At 30.3% G+C, this 19,108-nt stretch overlaps 1 protein-coding gene across 3 annotated transcripts; it reads left to right on the top strand.

The window, feature by feature from the left end:
• Window positions 1-8,662: 8,662 nt before the first annotated feature.
• Window positions 8,663-18,679, top strand: LOC129988877 (uncharacterized). 3 transcript variants are annotated; one of them, XM_056097154.1, is made up of 4 exons: window positions 8,679-8,760; window positions 10,608-10,734; window positions 13,009-13,077; window positions 15,127-18,679. In XM_056097154.1, exon 4 carries the CDS (start codon window positions 15,170-15,172, stop codon window positions 18,485-18,487), a length of 3,318 nt encoding a protein of 1,105 aa, XP_055953129.1. In that variant the 5' UTR covers window positions 8,679-8,760; window positions 10,608-10,734; window positions 13,009-13,077; window positions 15,127-15,169; the 3' UTR covers window positions 18,488-18,679. The 3 variants fall into 3 exon arrangements, with proteins under 3 accessions (XP_055953128.1, XP_055953129.1, XP_055953130.1); XM_056097153.1 differs by lacking the exon at window positions 10,608-10,734 and having other exon boundaries at window positions 8,663-8,760; XM_056097155.1 differs by lacking the exons at window positions 10,608-10,734; window positions 13,009-13,077 and having other exon boundaries at window positions 8,683-8,760.
• The last annotated feature ends 429 nt before the right edge of the window (window positions 18,680-19,108 follow it).

Here is a 19,108-nt window from a genome sequence, read left to right on the forward strand (position 1 = left end):
GAAATACGCAGCTAGAGTTCTTCCGTGATAACTTTTGAGATATTTCACATAAATTATTTTTATTGAATAAAAGTTATTATCTTTAAAATGATATTAATTTAACTGTCGTCCATTTTTTCCCTAAGTTTGGCACTTTTTTTAAAATTATTTTCATATATATTTTTCATTGTTTTAATGATATTCATTCCATTTTAATTGGATTTTTTTTTCTATTATTTAATCATGCGTATTTCTACTATTTTTTAAAGTTAAAACAACAACAACAAAAAAAAAACAGAGCAAATTTTTTTTGGCAATGTCGTAACGAATTTTTAATTTTATTTCATTAATAATTTTATGAAATAGACAAATGAAAGTTTCTTAAATATTCATATATTAAGAAATGCAATATTCAGATGAATAATCTTACTTGCTAAGTTTTTTTAACAATGTATTTTAATCCAGCTGACCTGTTGTCGAGCATGTTGAATACCTATCTTGATTTAAGTTTAAAAGTTGTTGAGAAAGAATTAAAGACATAATTGAAATTAAAAATCACCAAGTCAATAGGTTGCCAAAAGCGGCTAGTGAAAATAAAATCAAGTTTTTATCAGCCTGAAGCAAACGATTTTTCATTGAAAATAGATTTTCTAATAGTCAAGTGTTACATAATCAGCAAGTATTCAAATTAATTAATTTTTCATGCAATTTTATAGTTTATTCAGCTGAAGACAATAATATTATACAATTAATATTAATTTAATAATTATATCGAATCAGCTTGTTAATGAAATTTTTATTCGAGTTGAAAAGTGAATCAAAAGGAAGATAAGAAAAATAACATGGCGGAATAAAAGAAAAAAAAATATTTAAAAACACACATACACGCACACAGTGAATATGTTACTGATTATTGTTACGATCAATGTTACCGATTATTCCATGAGAAAAGTAAGGAAAGCAACATAAAGCGAATTCTCACTCTTGCATCATGAGCAACAGTATGGCTGGTTGAAAACTATAATTACGAGATCTTTTAGAACAAATAATTCTTTCAAAAGCTCTCTAGAAATACAGAGACGTAAAAAAGTTAATAAAATATAAAATGAAAATGAGACATTACTACATCTGCTGCCATCTATGAGTGATTAAGAATATTATAGAAACATCTGACAAAAATTTTAAAAATTAACTATCATTTACACTATATCTCTAAAATAAAGAAAATTAAAATTGTACTTACGATATTTATTTTATACTATTTTTTGTTTTGTGTTGAATCCTAGTTTAGTGTGCTCTCGAGTTTGTCGCCAATATAGTAACCAAAATAAGCAATCTTCTAGCAACCTTAATGCAATTAAGGTTTCTAGAAGATTTTCGTTCGTTTACAATGTTTTACGCTTGTTGCGTTGTACATGAATTGCAATTACTCTCTATGAGAAATGTTAGATTGAAAATAATTATGTATTAAATATATAATATATTAAACTAATTAGCGTATTGTTTATCTGGTCCGCCATCTTGATTGGCGACTTGACACTGTTGGCATCTTTAGTGAGATACGAGGCACACTAAATTAGGATTTTGACCTTATTTTGATTTGAAAAATAGCTCATAGTTAATCAACCACTTTAATAACAAATGCTACATAAATAAATAAATTTTACTTAATAAATATTTTTCTAAATTATGTTACATATAACGATATAATATAATTTGATAAGATATTTCTTTTTAACTTTTTCACACGAGAAGCATTCAAGAGAAATTCTAATATTTTGATGAATATCCCCGTTTTATGCCGAAGGAAAAGCATTCTTTAAATATCGCTATCTACCCATCGGAAAACTTACAAACGAAAGAAGCTAGACAGATCAAATTTAGTGCGCGGTCTTTACATTAAATTACAGGATCTTACTAGAATCTTATAACTGGCTGAGTGTAAACCCTCCTAGGATAGCTGTGCTGCAAATTTCACCTCAGAGGAAATATTGTTAATTAATGATTCAGGGTACTTTTCCATTTCCGAGGGCCATTGGCGACAGTTAAATTACTTTCACCAAATCGACAAAATTTCAACAAATTCGTCAAAGTTATTTTTTCTAAGCAATTTTGAGCCACAAGTGTAGTAATAAATTGTATTAGGTTTACCACAATTAATTAAACATCACGCCAACAGTTTGGCGATTTTTTTACTGCCATCGGAAACGAAAATGTACCCAATGTAATACTTTAGATTCGTTACTATTGAGCCAATCTTCCTTCCATTTGATGTTATTACACAAATTATGATATTACCATATTTTATCCCCAGAAATTCTAAATTATTTAAGTTAATTCTAGAAATAGTAAGCATATATTAATAAATTCAGATCTTTTACTCCAATTTAAGATAAAGGCCAATACTTATTCTGGATGCCTGCATGGCTTTTGGCGATTTTTAATGCTCTGACAGATATCAAGATATATATATATTTCAATCTCTGTGTCGTTACATTCAACTGTGCCTTTTTTGTGCTTTTACATATAGTAATTATTTATGACTCAAATCGGTTTTTGTGGACACATTTTTCCCCCCTTGTGTTTAGGAATTCTCATATTCATTCATGGAAACTTGAGTAAGATAGACATATCGTTTATAACTACTCTCCCATTTTTTAACCCAATAAAAAATAGAGGAGATATTTGGTTAAATTTTTTCAATGGTAATGTGAAATTACTAGACTAAGTACTAAATTTTTATGTTGTATCGTCGAATGTAATTCTAAATTCGTTCTAAAACTTAAAAAATGTTGAGGGAGGTTGGCCCTACCGCAAATTTCATCAAATCCCTCAGTCCACGGGAAATTATGGGTAATTTTTTTAGAAAGGATAAACATATCTTATTGCCTTGTTCTTCCTGATTCACATTTAAATGCTGATAATCCCGATTTAGGATCATTGTGTCATTAATTAGAAACTGCTAATCCTCATCTCACTGAAGAATATTACAGATTGTCCCCACATTATTATACCCTACTCATTGTTGTTCTGGACCCTTTGTAATATATAAACAATACTCAAGTAAAATGGTCGAAACAATAATTTCACTTATTCCAGTCCTTAGCCCACTGTGAAATTTGAGCACTGTTAGTTTTAATCCTATTAAAATTGGAACTTGGAACCACTTACTAGAGAATTATCTTTTCAGATGGGTTAATGGTCAAATTCTATAATTAATATTTTTCCATTCGTGTAAGGAATATTGAAATAAGATGATCATCATTTTCGTTCCGCGTCTACTAGTTCTCAGCTCACCGGTAGATACTTTTGAATTTTCCGGCAGTACGATGATGCAATTGTAAATTTTTAAACAATGTTTCTGTAAAGATATTTAATATTTATGGAGGATTGTAAGCTTGTTATTATACCGTTTCTGTCCCCACATTCTATTGGATGTTATTAAGAAACATTCAGATGTTATGATCACATTATCAAATGTTATCATTAGAAGTTCTTAAATTCTAAAAATATGTGAAAAAAAAAAAAAAAAAAAACTAGAAAACGAATGGAAATTGGAAATTTCTGGTCGATCAATGCGGAGTTCTTTTTCAGAGAAGGTTAAATATTCTTTCTATATAGACGTAAGTCTATGATCTGTTGTTGGTAGGTCTTCAATGTCTGCAGATCTGAAGACTTTTAAAATTGACGTTTATGACGTACATTTCAATTCTAATTTTTCGGAACCACTTGACTGATGATGAACTTGAATTATATGATGATTCAAGTTGTTTTGGAGTCAAATGTTATCTTTTCCATTTAGAAAATTGCATCATTCTCTGTAATTATGAAGTATGATGTTCTTATCGCTTATATCTGCTCTTCCATTTTTCAACTCCATGGAAGATATTTTTAAAAAATTTTGAGTCATTTTTTTTTTCTGGAAATATTAAATTACTGGAGTATATAAGGAATGTCCATGTTGAATGCAAAAATCTAATTCTAAATTCACTGAGAAATACAAAGAACATTTTTTTGTATGTTTATCTCTGATTTCACCGGTACCAATCCTAAATCCCTTGGAAGCGTTTGGTGAATTTCCTCAAAGGATGACCTTATATATATTAATATTTATTGATTTGCACTAATTATCATTGTGCTTTTGAGTTATTGTGTTTATATGTTTCTGAAAGTACATGGGGCCGCGGTGACCTGGTGGTAAGGTCTCGGCTCGTGAGCTGTAAGGTTTCACGTTCGAGACCGGATTCCATCGAAGTACCGTCGCGTAAGAAGGCCTGTTGCACGTTGAATCTGTGAGGGCCAAACGTCCTCCCACTGGTGTGGTGAGGGGGGGGGGGCGACACCTGCCAGCCCAGGTGTCGTCCTCGTCATCTGACCGTGGTTCAAAATTACGACGTCCGTCCCAAAATAGCCCTAGTGTTGATTTACAACGGGGCGTTAATATAACTAAACAAAAACTATCTGAAAGCACATATTAACAGATGGTCAACCTCTCATTGGATTTGGCACAAAATTTGCTAGGTTTCTACACTAGCAAATTTGTACACACAAATATGTGTACCGAGTTTTATTCTATTTGACTTTTTTCGTTTTATAGATATTATATTAACTTTTATTCGAACAACCGGACAGATAGACTTCCTTTTAACGGATTTTGCTCACAATTTGATACAAATCTACAAATGTGATGCAAAAATGTATACCAAATTTCACCCGTATAGCTCAAAGCATTTTTTAGTTATTTTTGTCACAGACAGACGGACATTTTCTAAAAATATGTTTTTCGCATGTAGATCTAAAACGTGGAGATTCGTCAAAATCTCGAGTTAAAATTTTTTGATGATTATTATATCTACTTTCTCTGTACTATGTATAAGAGAAAGTAAAAATTAAACTAAAATAAATCATTCATATTTTGCTTAAACTAAAAATATATTAAAGTGGGAAATTAAATTGACTAGTAATTGGAAAAAAAAGGCCTTCATAATAAGTATTGAGTAGAACACAAAAATGTCCAGATCTTCCATTGGTGATAAGCCATTAATCACTAAACGGCTCAGAGTTCAAAAAACAACGCTAATACGAACAAAGAAATAAAGGACGGTTTCCCCTTTTTTTATTGTTTTAATTCATTGCAACACTTGACTCAAGTATCGCGATATGAAATAGATTACATTGCAACGGAACGAATGGTAAAGATGTAAAAAGGGAAATTTCCCTTCAATTTAATGTCATGCCATGAACTGTGATAACAATTCTTCACTGTTTATTTATGTGGAAAATTATCGATGAATGGAAGAATCAGATGCTTCGTCATATTTCGATAAAAATGTTCTTTTTTTTTATCTCATTAGAATCAAAAGAAACATTACAGCCTTTGCAGTTTATAAACTTAATTCATGTCAGAAGGTTATCACTAAACCTAAAGTAACTAGACTCCGAAATGATATCAAAAACAAACTCACAATTCAGGATGCTATTAAGACATTGGGGGGGGGGGGTGGCGTAGAAGGAAGAACAGGACAAAATAAATAAATAAATAATAAATTTTTTTTAAAAATGAAATCATGTGAAATATTATTATCATGTGAAAATATTATTTTTTTTAAGTCACGCGGTATTAATCCGACAGAAATTCATTTCATAAAAAATAAAAATCTCAAGCATTCATTATAGATATATGAATATAATCATAAATGTAATTAGTATTTCAGTTTACTTAAATCTTTTCTACCTGTACTTCTCGCTTTTGCTATTTTATTTCGATTTCAAGATATTTTTGATCAAATTTCTTTCTTTCTGTGTGATATACTGATACAAGCGTTTTATTTTTAATCTATATTTATAATAACAATAGAACATAGAGTAACAAAGGTAAAGATTTTTTTTATCAGTAAATTAAGTAAAAAGAAAAGGTCTACCAAATAAAATTTATAATAAAAGTATAATGGAATATAGATGTACAATTGTTATGATTTAGACCATATTAAATGACTTTTGAAATCCTAATAAAGGACATTTTAATTGCCTGTTGTTTACTTTAAAAACCCATATATTCGGTGACTGCCTTTTAGGCAAAACTTTGAGAATTAATTCATTAAACTTTATAAAGTGTTTATTAGTTATTCACTAATATATCTTGTTGCTGTTGTTTCTGATCCCAGGTGGTATAGCTGCATTATTCCTCCTCCATGAAACCAAAGATCTCTAAAAACTAAAGCGGATCCCTTAAAATCTCAAAAATAGTAAAATTTAAACGTTTAAGAATGTGATTGGGGGAGGCTTGATCTGCCTTGCACCCAGGACATTCAGCAAAGATCTTCCAGCCAAGTTGGAAGGTGAGAGATTTCGTGAGCCGTTTGCAGTTTTCTAGAGATATCCAGACGGTGATACCAACCAGGACTTTTACCAAAATAACAAGGATGAGCAGGTGGGACCCTACAAAGTGAACCCGACTCCATCTTTTTGATATAGGAGATTTCAAAATAGGTTAGTATTGGGTCACCATGAAATATGTCAGCTGAGGCTGTCTTAGCTAAGTTATTTTATTACCATTTAAACCAACATGTGAGGGGACCCACTGAAAGTGTACAGAGTGTTCTGCAGAGAGCCTGGCAATAAGATTTAAAATATTCATGTTAGTTTTGTACTCCCCTTTCATCCAATGAAAAAAGTGCTGCATAGAGGCACGACTATCCTTTAAAATCCAAATTTTCTTGAAGACAAGTTCAATGGACGTATCGATATATTGAAGGCTCTTATAAATTGCAATAAGTTCGGACCTGAAAACAGAACAGTTGTCAGGATTTCACTAATATATCTTAATGCATTTAAATACCAAAATGGTCACAAAGTGACTAATTATAATTCAGTTTCTGTATATTTTATTTTATACTGCTGCCAGTTATATTTTGTTTTTTATTAGTTATATTTTTGTAAAATGAATGCGTATAAAGCAATCAATTTCCAAGGGTTTGGTTTAAAAAATTAGCTGCATAAAAATTTGCTTTCTCTTGAACCGTATAGTCATTTGAAATTTTTACTGCTTTATCAAATTAAATCGTTGTAGCGCTCTCTGTATTGATATATAGGGTGATTATAATTAAAGATCCGCTTTGAAATGGAAGGAAAACTACTGGACCAAATGTTATCAAACTTGGCAATAGTTCAAAGAAGTTCAAGAAAATTTGTTTTTTGCCAAAAAAGTTCAATAACTCCCCACGAGGGGTGATATATTGTTAAACAAAATAGGACAATATTGTAAAACATTAAACAAAATAGGACATGCAGATATTGGTTTAAAATGTGTTTAATCATTTCCGAAAAGTGCTTGCAAAGCATGTCCAACGTGTGTTATCTCAAAAAGCACTGTTTATGGTGATAATCTGAACAATTTGGCGGAACTGAAACATGCGATACACCGACATGTGCGTAACATTATTAACATTATGCGTAACATATGCTAACTGTTGAGAATGCAGCAATGCGTTTTAACTTGGTTTCAGAAAATGGTGGACGCCACATTAGACATGCTTTGTAACATATTGGAGAAAACATTAAACACATTTTAAACCGATGTCTTCTTGTCCTATTCTGCTTAACAATATTGCATACAACGCCATTTCACCCCTGGTGGTGAGTTTTTGAACTTTTTTTTCTTTTTGGCCGGAAAAGAAATTTTTATGATTTTTTTAAAATTGTTACCAAGTTTGATAACATTTGGTCCAGTAGTTTTCCTTTTATGACCATTTCAAAGTGGAACTTTAATTATAACCGTCTTGTATATCTTATACTCAAATCTATTCAATATAGAAAAATGCCATAGCTTCAACATTAACAATGAAAAAGGAAACAAATATTAGTGATATCACCGAAAGTTATTTGAGTTATTATCATTGAAAAGATAATTTTTAGAATTTCAAGATGACTTAAAAATTCTTTTTATTGCAATATATACTTTCGGAATTGATGTTAAAAAACTTTTAAATGGTAACTGAATTTTTAATTAACTTACTTTAAACTTACATTTTAAACTAACTTAATTTAAATTTATTTTTTAACTAACTAAATTTTTAATTAACTAAATTTTTAATTAACTAAATTTAAACTTAATTTTTAGCTAACTAAATTTTTAATTAACTTAATATAAACATAATTTTTAATTAATTAAAATTTTAATCTCTCTAATGCACGCATTCCCATCTTCCAAAGATTGTATATGTCAAGTTTAGCAGCTCTAAATGAAATAATGTGGCAGATGAAGCACCAGCACACACACCTTTATTAATAATAGAGATAAATAGTATATTGTCTATTTAATTTGGTATATTTATACAAATAGACAAAATATTTTTCATCTTCATGAGAATATAAAAAAATACAGAAAAATTTCCTCCAATAAAAAGTAAATTTGTTAAATATGAAACATAATCCCGCTAAATTGCGCGAAATGTATTCAGTATTATTATTACTTAAACTCTACTTCTCTAACGAGTAGTTATTTTAAGAGTACGAAACTTTCTTATGGTATTCAGTTTCTTCTTTATCTTCTTCCTTTCTTTCTTTTTTTATTTTTCCGATTAAGGGTTGCATTCAAAGCTTGTAACCGACAGCCAAAATAGATATGCTAAACACGGTTATCCTTCACTTTTTTTTCCCTTCCCTCACAATTAAAATTGACTCGGCCGGTTTTGATAACCAGTGTCTCCTTATGGTTTCGCTTTATTTGATCACCTACTTTAGATGGAAGAGGAGAGCATACACGTGTTATCTCCAGCTAATGTAAGTATTTTTTTAAAACCGTTATTTAACTGCAATCTTTGGGAAGCACAATTTTCTTATTAATAATTTTCTTTTATATATATGATAGAAATGTGTAATTTTTGATAATTTATATAATTATATAAATTATCTTTATAAATATCTCGCTTTTTATATTGTGACGTGGAAATCTTTGTTAAATACAAATATTAATCTTTTTCTCTTTTTAAATTTCTTTCTTTATTAATTATAAAGAATGTGTGTATGCTTCTTTTGGCTTTTTACATGATAAACCATTTGATCTAGAGCTATCAAATAGGACACTGATTATATGTATATACATATATATTGGATTAAAAAGGTGCATCTGGGAGCAGTTAAAAAATTTCATTGGAAATTGAATTAAGTTAAAATTTAATGAAAGTTTGACGTTTATCCGCGCTAATTCCTAATAGATATACATATAGTTTTTTTTTTTTTTTTTTTTTTTTTTTAATAATGCTATGTATTGCTTTTTGAGAGTATTTTTAAATCATCTTTTTGATTTTACCAGTTTGATTTTCATGCCAAATTTTTCTCAATTTTGGCATTAATTTTTTTGTTACATTTTTAATAATAAATTTTATTCTCCAATGAATGCGTTTTTTATTATTTCATCAATTTAATTTTTAATTTTCTTCCATTGTTGAAAATTCAGGAAGATGGATTCTGTTTAATATCTATCTACTTTACATGAGGAAAAAGAAAATGATGTTACCATATCGTGACAGACAATATACAATTAGTAATTAGATCATTGGGGCAGTTACGTTTTTAAAAGTATTATGATGTTTTCGACTGTATTAGAAAGGCTCATGTACACAATAAACATAATAGGTGTAAGGCTATTAAAATAATATGGTTTTAATATCTATTATAATTTGATACTAAAATTACTTTTTCGGAGGAATCTTGAACATCTCTATTATGCATAAGATATTTAATGGAAACTAAATGTACAGCAGATATTTAAAGATTACCATATATCAGATCAACTGTTGACAGCTGCATACATCGTAAGGGAATAAGATATAATGTATATAAAATATATAAGAATATAATTTTGATATATTTGTTATATATGGTGTATCAACTTGTAAACAATGCTATTATAATATAGTTCATACTTTTTGAATGAAAAAAATTCTGCGTAAAATATTATAATTCATAAAATATTTTGTATCTTTATTTTTATTCAAAATTAAAAAAATTTGTTCCATCAGTATTTTAATTTTTAGTACTTTCTGGAAAAATTACAGACAAAAGTTGTTCATAATTTTTAATTTAAAATTTATTTTACCATTATTTTTTTTTTAATCTGTAGGAAGAATTTTCAACTTAAACACAATATTATTTAAGTTGACTCTCGATGTTTATAAACATTGTAATGATTAAATAAACATACTGAAACATCAGGACAATATTGAACCTACAGAGGAACCTAATCAATCCTACACCATAAAGAGTTAATATTTTATCATTCTTACAATTATTCAATAATTTTTTTTATTTCGCAACTAGATGAATAATATCTTATTAATAATATATATCTTATTTTTTTAAACTTTTGCAAAAATTAGGTTTTATACATCTGAGCATTAAGATCTTTTAAAGGGAAAAAAAAAACTTTATATATAATTTGAAACGATCTACACACTTGCATATTTGCTGCAAGCTATCGTTATTTACCTTGAAAATTAGTCCAATATTTAAAAAAATCAAATATAGTTGTGCGGCTGTTTCACATAATTTCTTAAAATATTGAAAAAATATATAAATGCAATGTGTTTTTTCGTCTTGACGAATTGCTCTTATCATTAAATTTCAAGAAGCAGTCAGTTTATCGACCGTTGACGGATTCTCATTTCATGTGATTCACTTCTGTCTATCATTACGTCATATCGTATGGCATCAACATACTGGGGATTCCCCTTCTTCTTCTAGCGCCATCTCTAGGTAAGAAGTATAAATAAAAGCCGTTTTTTTTTTCATTATTCCCTTTGTATATATGTATATCTATCTACCAATGAATTAACTTTCTTGTTATTGCTTGATCCCAAAAAGTTTCCAAGAATTAGTTTTCCAATCATATAAAAACCTGTAAAAATATTGCCATAAAAGTTGAAACAATTATAAGCTTATTGAATTCATTACAAACATATTTTCAAAATTTTCTCCATGTAGAGACTCACAATTATTATTTAAATAAAGGCAAAATAATATCACCTTCATTCGATATTTAAAGCTGTGATTAGAATGAAAGAAAAAAGAAAATCGTTTCGGAAAGACTGGGGGGGGGGGGAGGACAAGAATAGAATCCGTTGCATCCTTTTCAAGGTAATGTTTTTAGACAGTTATATTTTCTCTTAGACAAAAAAAAAAAAAAAAAAGATATGTATATATTACATATTGAGACAACCGCAGATAATAGATACCATAACTATAAAAACAGTTTCACAGTTCCACATTAGTGAATGTAATAAATTTTGCATGCTTTGGCTGTCATATTTTTGATATGTTTTGTTAAAAACTCATGAATAGTAATTGTACCTATTATATGACAAGGCGATTTTTGGTGGTGCAAAACTCATTAATTTTCCCGCCATATTTCAGGCTTTTTTTTTTATTAAATGCTTTACACAAACCGGCAAGACACTCAAAGAATAACCCTTTGTGGTGATGTTCATGTAGAGTATTGTATAAAGCACTTCATCGCTATTAGAAAAATAAACTCTTTTATTTCACTAACAACTATCGGAACATCACTGCTTAGCGCATGTATACATAGAACGGGGATTCTCCGGGCGAAGTATTAACATAGATTGTATTAGGGAAACTAGATAGGTAACGCTTTAGAATAATAAGAATGAAAGATGGCGCTACGATCACTACACCTTATTTACTGTCCAGTTAGTTGGCAGGAATTTATAATGCATAAAACAACGACAATAAAAGAAAACAGTCAATATTACTTTGATTTTGGGGGAATTTAACATTTATTCAGTTTCACTTCCGCTTTCAAGTGTCATTCTTTTAAACATTAAACATAAGCCCAAATTTCATCATCGCTATGAGAAAGCATCTCTCGAGTCACTTGAGCACGTTCTTTTTGGAACACTATTTAAAGTTCTTGAAAAATTTTGAAGAAGGGCGTGTTGTAACCCCAAACAATCGTTTAATATTATTTGACAAAAAAATAATAATATAAGAACTTGTTCGATAATATTTTTTATTGGTTTTTCAAGATGTTCACCAAGTAACTATTCTCCTAGCTTATCGATGTCTTGATCATAATTGAAGTACATGCTTTACCACCTGATTCTAACTTCTATATTAACTTCTTTATTTTAAAGGATTCTCTATCTTTCTAAACTTTTCAATCAAATACTATTGTTTTTGATAAACAGTTGTCTTTAAATGCTTTTTGCAACATTTATATGCTTTTGTAGCAAAAGCCTCATTCCAAAAACAAAATTTAATTCATGTTTTTCGCAGAAAAACATTCACCATTTCGAAAAATCAAAATTGTGAAAAGTCTTATCTAATTGAAAAATTAATTTATTTTCAGACGATAAAAAGTAATGATTTCCTGACTGTTGCCAGTTGTTTATAGAAGCCGTAAAAATGTTTGATACAAATTTGTGGATGATATATATTATAGTGGTATTTTAAATGAAGCATTTCAGATACATTTTAATTGCAATGGTAAACATTGATAAGGTAACTGACATTTTTTTAGTAAATTGCTTGGTCATTATGAAAGTTAATTTCATAATACACATTACCACTGGACAGCGAAATATTAATCAAATTTTTCCGGTGGAAATTTAATTATATTTAAAAAAGAAATTTACTGACCCCTACCCCCTCCGAAAAAAACCCTGTCAAATTTAGTTATACAGAAACAAGATTGGTTGTTTTCAATAATTAAATTAAAAATTTTCAATAACCCTCAGTATAGCTGAGAGGATGATACAGGGACAGGGTATTTTCAGCGTTTTTTATGGTTTTCCGCAGTTTTTCACTATATATCATGCGTAACTGCGCAGTTTTCTCATTTCCGGAGCGACTATTGAAATTCCGTAGCTACTGCAGGGTATGTAGTAGTATAATTATCTAGTGTAATTTGGAATATTTTGAACAATAAACATAAGTTTTGTTATCAAAATACGTTTTTTTTTAATTCAAGACCTACGTATCCTGAATTTCCATTAATTCGTCTATTTCCAGATGTGACATCTGTCGGATTATAGAGAGACTGCAGGACTTCACAAATGTGTAGTCAGTGAATGTGTTTAGGTAAGTTAGTGAGTTTTGGGCGCTTTCTCACGAAAATTTCTGAAAAGATTACTGCATAAAAATAACTTTTATGTTATTTTAAAATTGTCTTTTGAATGATACCCGTTACCATTGTGGTGTAATTAATTACGTAGCAGTTGTGGTGAATAGCATATAAGCCAGTTAACAACTACGCTGAACGGGCAATTGCTTTTGCATAATGGTTATGTTACTGGACTGCGAACCACAAGGTATCCTCGCTCATCCCAATGGCCTAAATTAGTGACCTCGGAAGATGAACCTCCAACCTTCGTACAGCTGTTGTGGCGCCATCTACCCACAGCTAACCAAAGTCGTCAGATTCACTTGACGCAGCAACCCAAAGTCGTCACACTCACGTGACGCAGCATCAGCAACCACAAACGGTCGTCATAACGCTTGGCGCTACTCAACTGGGTACAGGCACATTAGACAACAGCTAAAAATACATCACCACTTAACAGCCATATCGCTCGTCTCACCTCCGACTCACTGGAGGGAGAGTCTGTGGTGAATAGCATATAAGCCAGTTAACAACTACACTGCACGGGCAATTGCTCTTGCATAATGGTTATGTTACTGGACGGCGAACCACAAGGTCCCAGGTTCTATCCTCGCGCATTCCCATTCGCTAAACAGTGATTACGTATTACTGGTTACTCACTGTTCGTTTCAGTATCCTAAGATGGCTATTTTTCGACGATTCTATCTCAGTAAGGTGCGAGACGTGCGCATTTCCAGCATTTATTTTATTGTTAAATGTAAACATCTCCTCTTTTCATCTTTCCTCTCAACCCTATTTTGTCGAATAAACCTATCCTAACGCATGCGCAAAAGCGCGGAGGTTTCAGAATCTGTTAGCAAACAATACGTAGCAGTGATTACGTAAGGAATAAGATGTAAAGTTAGGGTTAATCCACGATTTTTTGGATAACAAATAATTTTGCTATTGTTATTTTTAAATATTTGTTCCAAATATCTGTTATTTCAATCATATTATTAATTAAAAATTATTAATTAGTATTAAATATAAAATATATTAATTGTAATTAACACTTAATTTACTAATTTAAGTAATGTGTGATTAAGTTAATTTATCTATTTCAGTTTACTTCTTAAATTTGATTTTTTTCCAAAACTATTTATTTAATTTCTTTATTGGAGTGAACCATTTTTTGAAAAATTTGCATTAAATATATATGCCATTTCTTTAAAATGTTTACTTTAGTTCTCTATTATACCAATAGATGATGCCAGCAGTAAACAGAATATATGCAATCAGTCACAAGCAATTAAAAATGATCTTTATGGAATAGTGCATCGCTAAATGCGAATATCGGAAAGTCAAGGTCACTCACGTGAAGTGGAGCGGTGACTTCGCACTTTCCAGTGAAGTCACCGCTCTGATAAATTTCCATGATAATCAATTCAATACGATAATTCCAAGAAAAACCGATCCGTTCACTTCAGTGGGTAAGGGACTTTCCCTATGCATGATTGAACTCTTGTTCTAGAGCTTCCATTGGACATATCGTATCGATTGTTACTTTCTAACTACCGTGATCCAAGACCTGTAATCGGAATATCACCAGTAAGATCGTATCAAGGATTTGAATCACACCCCTCCTTGAAAAGTATTGATCACTGGTATTTGTGACTTTTTGATATTGGTTACGGAATAACCGTTCGTAAAATATTCGTCATCCCTATAGTTCCGGAAAGATGAGAAGATCGAATAATAGGGCAGTTACGATTTTAATACCACTATGATAACATGAGCCTTCCTTCCATTAAGATAATTCATGTGTACAATGAAAAAAAAATATTAAAAGAACATGGCTTTAATATTTATGATAATTTGATGCTTAACAATTGTTGAAAAATTGTGAAGTTATTCTTAAAAAATTCAATCGAAATCAATTCCAGCATCTTGGCCACCAGAGATAGTTAAATATAAAATATAAACATGTACGTTCCAAGTAACAGTATTTTATTATTTGGTTTCATTTTTTTGTTTTTGTTTTTATACAGGTAATTTGAATTTTATACAGAGGAACAGAGAACAAACACCGAGATGCCTTTGCAATCCCCAGTGATTCGAGATCTATCATTATGGAACTCCAGGGTTTCGAAAAGTGTGTGGGAGATATATACTCCAGACAAAAATAGTTTGTACTGGTCTATTTTAATCTCATATTTGATTCCTTCGGTACATTCAAAAAACCCAGTCGACTTCGCTAAGAGATTAAAGAACCTTAAAGATGACAGTTTAGAAAGTCAGTCTTTGATGGGCAAACTGGAGAACTTTAACCCATTTAAGAAAAAGCACGCATTCCATTTTGGAGATAATATGGCGGTAGTTATGCAAAAGTTTAAGAAAAGAATTAATCAAAGAACAAATTTTCGACCATCTGGAGTTAATGTCGATGATCTTAAACTTGCTGCTGCATCTGAAATGCTAAATTGCTTTATCGAAGTATACCGGCTAGATTCAACAGGAATTCAAAAAAAGGAGACTTTCTCTCCTAGAGCACAATCAATTGTCTCCTCTTCGAATCTAAGCACTATAATAATATTTTACCATCCGGAGACTCAGCTGAAAAACAGAGTAAAGGATACCTTCGGATTCGGAATGGTGTTCGAAATTGCACAGCCCTTACGAGAAAAAGCTCTAACCTTCATTTTGAGAAAGGACAATTTTTTGAAAGAAAATAACATTAAGATTCAACAGGTAGTTCGGAACAGCGAAAATTTTCTTATTTCGTTGCTCAAAAGTGATGTTAAGGACGCTATACTGAGAATTTATAAATCCCCATACATACTGGCAAAGCTGCAGAATGCGGGTTACAATACGAATCCTCTCGTAAAAGGAAATGAGGGTCTCTCAGCTTTTTACTTTAGCATGCAGCTGATGGATACACAGTATCTGAATATATTGTATAGCTATGTTTCAAATAACTTTTTTAAGCCAGGTGAATCTTGTAGGAAACCTAATGAAGAGATTTTAAAGAAGTTGAGTGATCTGAAATGTGCCTTTGAAACAGATTTTGGAAATTCGACCGCATTTTCATTATTGCCCCCTTTCGTCGTTCAAAGATATACAGAAATTTTGAAGTTTAATAAATATCAAACGAAAGTGGCGAAAATAATGAAGGATAATCAACAGAATAATATTGAAGATACTATTTTGGCTATTTTTAAAGAGTACACTGATTATTTTTTGTATCCCAGCGATGCACACAATGAGTTTGAAAATTATCTTAAATTTAGCTATTATTATGAAAGTCTGGATAGTTATACCTGTCTTTTGCTTTTTGACAGTCTACTTTTAGTAAAAAGGAAAGCTTATTCTGACTTAGTTGAGCCTCTTTTTCTAATGATGATGAGCAATAATTATTTCCCACAAAAATTACACAATCATGATAGTGGTACCCTTTTAGGTTGTAAGGGATGTGCTCACCGGGCTATCCCGTTCAAATATAGAACGAATTTCTTTAAAGTATTAAAGAAAGTTCTCAATAAAATAGAAACTGGTCCAGAAGGAGCCATCGCTTCACCTGTTGATATGATTCTCAGAAGTATCCAAAGCATTCCGAAAGATGAGTTTCTTTTAGAAAGATTAAAGACATCACTAAAGACTGCAATAAACGTTGAAGTGAATGACACAAAAAATGTTCTGACAATTTTCAGAACTCTTCAAGTTTTAGGTGAAGTCATTGCAACTTCAACCAATGAAAATTTTGTCAGTGGTTTTCTTTTGTCCGCTCATATACCTTATGACCTTGAACTGGCCCTGATGGACATACGGAATGACATTTCACATTATAAAGCTAATGTCATTCAAGGCAGGCTAAACCTAGAAACTCGCATTGGTCTATTTCAAAAAATTCAGGATGAGTTGAAACTTATTTATCAGACATTGGAACCAGTCTTTTCTTGCCAACAGTTTAAAATGAAAGAATATATTATACAGTCCGCGTCGCCACTTTTTTACGTTTCTAATGAAGAACTTAAGAATATCGCAGTTGATCGAGAAACTTGGAGCAAGACAAATCGGGATCAGTTTAAATCATACACTGTGAATGTTTTCAGGTTATTCGAGCGAGTTTTAAAGAAATCGTTCCCAAAAATGAATGATCCTAAGAAATATTTTCAGAGAATTAAACGACTTCAAGATGGCGCAAAAGCCTTAAATTTCGTGTTTAGCTTCAAGGTCAAATTTGTAGATCCGATGACAATACAACATCTAATAGATGCCGGGGACGAACTTCAAAATATCATTACATCTCTCGAGAAAAGCGAACCGACCGACCAAGATATTGCAAAACTGCAAGGTAATTTCTTAAAATATAAATCACTGCTAAAACAAGTTTTCAATCTTGATGTGAATGATGCTAATTCTGAGCTGAAGTGTGAAAATTTGATTCATTTAAAAGAAAATTTGAGAGACTTCAATGTCTTTGAAAAAGCAGAAAATTTAAAAATCAGAAAGATAATTTTGGATTTTTTAGAACCTTCATTTCAAGCTACAATGAAACTTGAAACCGCTTTAAGGAATTCTCAAATTCTCCCAGACCTCGATCAAGTCTTGGATCAAACATATCTTCCAAATAAAAAGCGGAAAAAAATTAAAGTAACCTTTTTATCAGAACCAACCCAAAATTTAAAGATTTTGGAGGACTTTAGCTATAACAGCAAAGATAAAGCATTAGGCAAAGAACATGAAACTACGCAAAAACTGGTGGAAATGCTTGCAAAAGAAGAATATAAAAAAGTTTTGCTACAACTTTCTTCAACCTTCGAAAAATCACTTGAGAATAAATTCCTAAAATTAGTAAATCAAAAAATAGAATTTCTGATTAAAAAAATAAATTTGATTGAAAATATTTTGATTGACGAAGAGGATGACATCAGAGATTTAGTCAAGTGGGGTAGAAGCGATGAAATAAAGGATTACAACAAATTTTTAATGCGCCAGCGATATGTAATGGAATTAGATGTCAAATCATCATTAGAAATGTTATTATTTGACTGCATGAACATAATGGACAAACGGAAGGATCTTGTGGATATTTACACCAAAATGGATAATATGTTTGCCGGTGTCGACTTACGAAACATTTTATCGCATGGTAACATTTTGATTGATACTCTTGGAACATTGTTGGATCCTGATGATTTACCATCGGAAATTATAATTAAAATGTTAGAATTGATTGATGATAAAAAAGCTTTAAAAGCTCTATCAGATTTGTGGATAAAAAAGAAGCCAATGACTACTGAGGAATTAGAAAGGTTAATAAAAAACCAAAATGAATGTCAGAACCCAAACGATGTAATAAATTGCCCTCGTTGGAAAAGTTATGCCGTGTTTTTGCCAACAAGACAATAACACACTAAGTAAATTTTAGAGAAATATTTTTTTCTTCATTTGTTAAGAAATCATATTATTTATAGATTTTGTTATGATTCTTGTTAATGTTTAAAAATTTTATTTAACCCATAATTACAAAATTGTTAAAAAATGCTATTAAAATTTTTTTTTAATGTGACGAAATTGACAATTTTTCTAGTAATTTTTCAATAAAATCATGTTTTGTCTAACTTTAATAGTATTTCTTTATTCGTTTTCAGTGGATGATTTAGACATTCTAGAATACAGTAAATAATTCAGAAATTTTTACCAAGAAGAAATTTTTTTAAAAAAAGCAAATATTCTTCACAAAAAATTTATTATTTGAAAAATCCTGATTGCTTATTCTCTGTGAAAATACTTAAAATATTTTGCTTCAGAAAAAAAAAATTTTTTTAAGTTTTTTTTTTTTTTGTCTAATTTTTGAAAGTATTTTACTATTCTTTGGTACAATATTATATATATATATATATATATATATATATATATAGAGAGAGAGAGAGAGAGAGAGAGAGAGAGAGACTAAAAGTTATTAGATTGATTTAACTGCATTTGAAATCAAAAACATTCTTTTGTCTTGCATTTACAAACAATGCATAT

Source organism: Argiope bruennichi, chromosome 10 (genome assembly GCF_947563725.1).
Source record: "Argiope bruennichi chromosome 10, qqArgBrue1.1, whole genome shotgun sequence".
Taxonomy (NCBI): domain Eukaryota; kingdom Metazoa; phylum Arthropoda; class Arachnida; order Araneae; family Araneidae; genus Argiope; species Argiope bruennichi.

Coding starts and splice junctions, on each gene's coding strand:
- LOC129988877 (XM_056097153.1), top strand. CDS start 15,170: ATGCCTTTGCAATCCCCAGTGATTCGAGATCTATCATTATGGAACTCC.